Source organism: Sarcophilus harrisii, chromosome 4, assembly GCF_902635505.1.
Source record: "Sarcophilus harrisii chromosome 4, mSarHar1.11, whole genome shotgun sequence".
Classification (NCBI taxonomy): Eukaryota; Metazoa; Chordata; class Mammalia; order Dasyuromorphia; family Dasyuridae; genus Sarcophilus; species Sarcophilus harrisii.
This window is the reverse complement of record NC_045429.1, coordinates 270,783,999-270,792,083: the sequence shown is the minus strand read 5'-3', so window position 1 is coordinate 270,792,083 and position 8,085 is coordinate 270,783,999. Positions and strand designations below refer to the sequence as shown.

Sequence of the window (8,085 nt, the reverse complement as noted above, 5' to 3'; positions counted from 1 at the left end):
CATTTGCTTATAATTATTTTGTCATTATGCTCTGGGGGCTTTTGTGCATAAGCCAGGAGTACATACACCAAGCAGCCTGTGTGATCAAAGACACCGGGCTGGCCTTTTCCTGGAGCATGTTCCCTGTAAAGTGTTGAAAGACCATTATGAAAAGTGGTCAAGCTCTTCCCTTCTGAAACCTCTCACTCCTTCTCTAATCCTATCCAATGGCAAGTCACTGATGAGGACACATCACTTACTAGATCAACACAAGGAACCAGGGTCCTCAGAGACAGAAGATGAAAGAAAATTGGTGGGAAAGGAAAAAGGCCAGAAGTCTCCCCAAAGGTTTAAAAAGTCACACGGCATTCACTTTACAGTGGTCTGTCTGTGAGAACACTATTTCCTACCAGATTGGGTCCCAATCGTAGAACCTCCCTAGTTTCCCTAGCGGAAGACAGTCTGTCTTAGTTGAAGTGGAAAAGTATCTGAGCTATATAAACTACTTGTAAAAGAAATGAAGATTTATTACTTTCAAGTATGCACAGTAACACTGCTGTCAGGGGCAAGGGAAGGGGGAGCCCAGCTATGTCTTCAGAGAACCCCAAAAATTACTTTAGTAAATCATTCATACTAAACATATTCCGGGTCTGAATGTTAGCATATTGTGGCTTAAGGGGTATAGTGGAATCACCACGGACCTTTTTCATTCAACATTTCCCTTGGTTATTGCCAATATTTGGCTTGGCAAACCCCTTCCCCATCCCATATTTAGTGCAGAGGTAAACTTCAGTCCAGCATCTGTGAGTCCAAGCTAAATCCTAATGAGTTTTCACAGTACTTCTAAATGGCACAAGGTCTTGTTTTGGGCTCCCCTGTTGAGTGTGAACAGTGGTACTAAAAGGATTATGAACCTCCTATCAGCTACCTTGTTCTACAAAGAAAAGCCTTGTTCCTAAGACAATTCCTTACCTTAGGAAGTCCGCTACTCTCCCTCCCCACAAATGGAAGAACTCCCACCCTGCTATATCAGTCTACCTCACTTGTAATAGGCTTGTAGCCTGGGATCCCCTTCACTTCTTCTAATACCATAGTAGCTGTCACTAGTGAGGTCAGGGTCACCAAATGTGGCCCTCTTAACAAGCAGCATTTTAATCCCAAGTGGGCTCCACCCACAGAAGCATCAGCTCCTGTTCTCCCACCTGGGGGAATGGTTTACTATACTGCTTTATTAAGAACCCTGATGGAGAGAAGCCTGAGAATACATAGCACTTTGATTCCTGTAAAGAGAACCACCATTTACAAGAAAGGCAGTGTGAAGATGGACCTTCATTCACATTGGCTCAATTAATCCAAGGATGTGTATGAAGGAACAATGACAGAAAAGGGCCCGTTTTGCCCAATTTACTACCACTGCATCTAGTTGCAAAGATGCAATGGGACAATGGAATATAGATTCTTGTATTGCCTGGAGAAGCATGGCCTAAGTCCCCAACCTAAATCTATAGTGCCCTCCAAAGACATGAGAAGCTTTGGGTAAAATGTACACTTGATGCCTGAGACTTAAGATCTTACCCATGAAAAACATCTGGGGGAAAAATGGAGATGCAACACCAGATCCACCTTCAGGAGCTGTCAGGAGTGAACTCATGAGAACATAACCCAGATGAAACATTTCTTAAAGATATTTGTGCCAATTATTTATTTCCCTCCCACCCCCCCAAATTTTTTCTTTTTAAAAAAAAACAGGGAAAAAAATAAAAGATTTTTCTTTTTCTTTTTTTTTTCTGGACCTGAATAAAAGGAACTCCTTTTAAAAACAGGTAGTTTAAATGGTTGAGAATAATGCAGGCAGTCATAGATTTCTGACCATTAAGGATGAATGCCGAGGGCCTGAATTGTCTCTCAGGGACATAAGATTCTTTACAGTTCTGTGTCACCCTGTAATAATGTGGTGTCATCATCCAAGAGGAGATCTGTGTCTACAACTTCAGTCTCTTCAATGACACCTCCCAATTCCTGGACAACATCGTCACCAAGAATGTCGACATCCTCCACGTGTTTTATTAAACCCAGATGGTCCAGGGGAATCAACCCAGGTCCCACTGGCCCAGTAGTCCTCTCAATGGCAGCTGCCATTTCAGCAGCAACTGCAGCTTTCTGGGCTTTTTGCCTCTGCTGCTCTTCCTGTTGTCTATGTGTCTTCATGTGGGCATTACGGCTTTTGATCTTGAAAAATACCCTGTGAGATAAAGGACACACAGAGAGGTTAATGAGGTTCATGAAAAGATTAGGTTTTTTCCTAAGAAAGATTCTTTTAAAATATTATACTTTATATTTTAACATAAACTTTTTATTATTAAGGCTTTTTTATTTTCAAAACATATGCATAGATAATTTTAAACATTCACCTTTGCAAAACCTTGTGTTCCAAATTTTTTCCCTCTCTTCCCCCCATCCTCTGCTAGACAGCAAATAATCCAATATATTTAACAACTTTTTTCTAAATTTTGAGTTATAAATTCTCTCCCACCCTTCATCCCAACCATTAAGACAAGCAGCATATCAATTATACATGAAGTCATGCAAAATATATTTGCATATAACACAGTCAGATTATTTTTAAAAAGCAAGAGAAATAAAATACATGAAAAGAGTATGCTTCAATCTGCATCCAGAATTCATCAATGCTCTCTCTGGAGGTGGGTAACATTTAAAAAAATTTTTTTTTCACAGTTGATCATTTTTACTGTGTATAATGTTCTCCTGGTTCTGCTTGCTTCACTTTGTACCAGTTTATATACATCTTCCTATATTTTTCCAAAACCACCCCTGGCCCATAATTTCTAATGACATAATGGTATTCCATCATAATTGTATACCACAACTTGTCCAACCATTCTCCAGGCAGAAGAAATTGTGGGAAGAAACTGCATCCATTATAGGGTCTTAAATCTATCTACAGGAGGGAGGGATGGGACCTCAGAGACTATGTAGTTCAACCCCCATCTTTTAAAAATGAGGAAACCAAGGCTTGTATGATGTAACAGAAAACACACTGATTGGGGAATCAAAGGACATATATATACTAACATCTTCCCTTTGTGATCTTTGGCAAAGCACCTCTCCAGATTTTGGGCTCTTCATCTATAAAGTAAGGAAGCTGGAATATAAACTGGAGATTCAAGAACCAGAGATTTATTTTGAACCTATAGTCTACTGACCCCATGTTCTTTTTGATAGTCCACGTTGCTGGTGCTGTGGATCAGTGTCTTAATTGTTTTTCTCTTTGTTATGACAGAATAGCCAAAAAGGGTAAGGTAGGGAGTTAATTTAGAAAGATGGTGATATTAAAAAAAGAGGCATCAATAAAACTATAAGTTTTTTTTGTTTCTAAAGATTAGATTTTTCCAATATTCAGTACTTGGAAGTGTTGCCTTAGAATCTTGGAAGTTAGAGCTGAAAGGAGGTATATTAGAAATCTAATACCCTTCACCAAGCAGGAGACAAGTCCAGAGAGGCTCTGTGCATTTCTAGGGACACATGAGTAGTTAATGGAAGAATTGATTCTACAACCCAGAGCTCTTTCTACTTTACCACAGATGCCTCATGGGATGGAGAAGATCTTTAGGGACTTTGTGGTGGTAGTGGGGGAAGTGCTGAAAAGGCCCATTATTCTGAGCTCTGAAATATTTCCTTTCCCCTTTCCCCTTCTATTCTCCTGATTATTATGGTGTCTTCTGTCCTTTCTTTCTTTGTAAATAAAGCAATGGACACTATAATAATAGTAGTAGCACGAAAATGTGTTGGCAATCAGGGAAGTGTGGTTAGAGATGTTCAGGGTACGTGATGGTAACAATGTAACATCAGAGACAGTGAAGTTCATGCAACCACGTGAAGGTCGAAAATATGTTTTTTTGGACAGTGTCACTAAAAACTCCTTTGTCTCCATTTAGAAGGATAAGAAGAGTTAAGAACAGAAAAAGAAGAGAGAATATTCTAGTCAAGGCCATTACATATCTGCTATTAAAAAAAGGGCAAATATGAATACAAAGAAATATGGTGAGATTTAAGGTGCTGATGTGATATCAACAATATCAGAATTATATAGACACTGACTCCAAGTACTTATCTAAAAAATAAAAACAAAGGAAAAAATGAAAGGAGGTCAGACGGAATGCATTTGTCTGTTATCTGTTCATTTGTTTACCCTGTTAAATATTAAGAGATCCAGGTAAAATTTTATTCCTTATTTTTGTATGTTTTTTTGATTATTTGTCTTTATTGATGGCAGTAGGATGGAGAGAATTCTAGACTTGATGTCCAGTATCACATTGCTTCTGATAATAGCAATATGACCACATATTCTCTGAGCCTCAGTTTCCTTATTTGTAAGATAGAGAAAATGAAACCTATAGATCCCTCCTTCCCAGAATGATCTGGAAGACTCAAATGAGAAAAGAAGGTAAAAGCACTTTGAACACTTTGCAAACTATTGTTTTGAAGCAGGCCTGTGATTTTAACCATGTAGATAAATTTCTCAGTATGGAAATTCCCTCCATGGACACAGATCAACAACTGAGACTATAACTTATCAGAGACCTGCCCAAAGTATTGAAATCTGGACTTTGTGACAGAACTAGTATATGCTGAATACAGTACTTGAATCCAGGTCTTCCTGACTTTAAAACGGCTATTCTTTACATCATATTGCACCTCTCCATTGTTATTATTATTATTATTAATTATTATGGTTATTGTTATCTTTTTAGTTATAATAAATACTTCAAAAAGAAAAGATGACTAAACTCCCAGCTATCAAGACATTTGCCCCTTTTAGAGAAAAAATTAGGCTCCAATTGTGAGTCTTTCCCAGTGCACTACAGGAACTCATATTAAGAGTTCTCTTAGACGTTCTTTACTTTATCAAAGACAGCTACCACTTTAGATACAGCTCATAATGAAATCCTGTCCCTTATCTTTCAGGCTTTTTTTGCTATAGAGATTATGAATTAAATCTGGTCTCTTAAAGTAATAAACGTTATAAAGTAAAGGCCATAGTTAGTCTTGAAAGCTAGCATTTACACAGTGCTTTAATGCTTGCAGAACACTTTACAAATATTATCATATCTGATCCTCGCGAAAAACTTAAGTAGTAGATGTTATTAGTATTCTTGTTTAATAGATGAGGAAACCAAAGCAGACATAAGCTTAATGACTTGCTGAAGGTCACAGAGCCGATAGATATCTAAGACTGAATTTGAACTCTGGTCTTACAAACTCTGAATGCAGTAAATACAGCACTAGGCTTGAAATCAGGAATTCTCATCTTCATGAGTTCAAATCCAGCCTGAGATAATTACTAGCTGTGTGAATCCTGGGCAAGTCATTTAACTCTGTTTGCCTGAGCTTCCTCATCTGTAAAATGAGCTGGAGAAGGAACTGGCAAACCACTCCAGTATCTTTGCCAACACCCCAAATGGGCTCATAAAGAGTCAGACACAAATGAAAGGACTCAAAGCAACTTATCTGTCTTTAATTAAATTAGGTCATGTGCTATAAGAAAAAGGAAGACCTGTATGTACTGACCCAGACTGGAAAAATATATTGAAAAACAATATGCACAATGACTACAATAACATAAATGAAAATCATGTTAATAGAAAGCCAAACTCCTTATTTGTAATGAACAATCTTGGTCTCAGAATGTAATTGATAATTCCTTTTTTTGATAATTCATTTGAATTTGTAATTCATGGGTACAAAATGTTTCATATGTTTATCCTAACAGTTGATTTTTAATTACTTGTTACAAGAGAGGTGTATTTGTGTAAGGGGATTATATAAGGAAGTGAGTGATATGAAAAAAATGATAAACAACTTTTTTGAAATAAAAAATAATTAAAGAAAGCAGGTTAACTTCATTTCATTTATTTGGATAGGATTGTAGTTGATGGCTCTCCAAAATATGGAATGTTTATTTAACTTTAATTTTAGCAAACTAATTGACAATGCCTCTTTGCAAATCTTGTGGAAAAGGTGGAGAAATAGCTAGACTCCAGTAAAAGTAGGTGGAATCAGCCAATCAATTGGATTAAAGTGCCATCATTAATGGCAAAGGTTCAACTAGTGAAGTACCCCAGTGATCTGAGCTTGAACCTACCTGGTTTACCATTTCTATCAATAATTAAGATAAATGCATAGATAGCAGAATGATCAGATCTGTAGATGACACAAACTTGGGAACTGAAGCTAACATACTAGATGACAAAACTGGGATTCAAGAAGATCTTGAAAGACTAAAACATTAGACCAATTTTAAAAAGAAATTTAATGGGTCAAATATAAAGTTGCACATATTATTTCAAAATTAATAAATTTGACATGGGGTCACAGGATTAGGAGTTTATTTGAAAAAAAAAATGGGGTTTTTAGAAAACTGTAAGCTTTGTTGTTGTAAGCAACAAATGAGGGAGATGTCATCAAAGATGCCTTAGGATTTATTTAGTGAGATGTATACCCTCTGGGACTAGAGAGTTTGGCTATATACTTTATTCTGCTGTGGCCACATTTGTATTCCATATTTTAGGAAAGACCTTGATAAGCTGGAGGTTATTTATGGTAGGGCAGCAAAGATAATGAAGACCCTGAAACCATACACCATGATTAGCTGAAAGAACTGGGGTATTTAACCACATGACCAGAAGAACGTGGGAAAGAGAGAACATAAAAATGCTTCCACATATTTAAAGTAATGTCACATGGAAGAAAAGAGAGACTTAAACTTCTTAGTCTTATTGGACAGAAGAGCCTTCCTTGGGAGACAATAGCATCATCCTGAACACTGTGGAGTAAAGAAATTAATAATTTCTACTACATTTATCTCCTTGCCTCTTGACCTCCCTAATGCCATTTCATTGTCAAGTGCTTTCCTTGAATAGCTATCACAGTACCTATAATATGACCTTTTACTCATATGATTAGTAACCATGGTTAACTCTCATGAAGTTACATACAATGACCTGAGTGGACATAGATGGATTGGAGCATGAATGAGAAAGAGAAAGCTACTCATGCCAAATATAGAGTCAGTTTTAGCTGCTTTTGACCTTCTGACTAAAGAGGTTCCACTCTTGGAACCAAATCCAAATCATTAAGACTCCTTTGCCTTCTAGTGTATACGTAATACCAAATTGCCACCTGGGACCAAGTTTAAAATCTATTTGACCCAAGAGCATTATTGTTCTTTTTGGTCCCAACCTCAAGAAGTCAGTGATGTAACCTTAAATATATCTATCACTCTCTTAATATCTTATAATGATAATTATCTCTTTGAACCAATGTAAAAGCCTTCTGGGGTCTATTTCTATTCTTAAGTATCACTATCTCTTGGGAGTAAAAAATTAATGGGTTTACTTACAAATAAAACACCCTATGCCTTTTCATTTACCCTAAAACTATCTCCTTTGAAACTCTCAAGGTGGGGCCTATAGTGCCAGGGTACTTGGTAAATGTGAGTTATAAATTCCCCTTATCTATCATAATATCCAAAGGAGAATATAATGACCTGAAGAAGAGTTGAGAAAAGGAAACTCCTCTTTAATGCAGAGGCAGACAAAGGAATGAGCATTTTTACAGCACCTACCATACCCCAAGTACCACACTGAGCCTTTTTACAAATATTCCCGATTTGATCTTCACAACAATCCTCACAAAGTAGGTGCTAGCTATTATTATCTCCATTTTATATTTAAGGAAACTGAAGCAAATAGAGGTTAAATGGCTTGCCTAGGGTCATGCAAATATGCATCTGAGCCTAGATTTGAATTCAGGACTTTCTGATCCTACTCTGCACCATATGGGGGTGTGGAATACTGACTATTCTATCAGAGACAGTTTGTGTTGATTGGTTTTGCAGAACTGCTGTTTTAATTTCTTTTTATGAATATTTGTCACATAGGATAGCTTACTAGGTTATGAAGAGGGAGAGAGGGAGGGGTATATCTAGAAGTGAATATAAATAAAACAACAAATGGCATCAATAAAAACTAGAAACAAAATTTAAAGAGTATTTGCTGACCTTAAATGTGAGTCTGACTCAGCCTT

The 8,085-nt window shown here is 37.0% G+C and overlaps 1 protein-coding gene across 9 annotated transcripts in view; it reads right to left on the bottom strand.

The window, feature by feature from the left end:
* Nucleotides 1-1,659: 1,659 nt before the first annotated feature.
* The window catches only part of TRERF1 (transcriptional regulating factor 1), a 321,009-nt gene continuing 314,583 nt past the window's right edge, over nucleotides 1,660-8,085 (bottom strand). For all 9 annotated transcript variants that reach the window (XM_031964844.1, XM_031964843.1, XM_031964842.1 and 6 more), the window contains one exon: nucleotides 1,660-2,221. In XM_031964844.1, coding sequence (XP_031820704.1) covers nucleotides 1,903-2,221 — 319 coding nt within the window. In that variant the 3' untranslated portion in view covers nucleotides 1,660-1,902. The remainder of the gene's footprint in view (nucleotides 2,222-8,085) is intronic.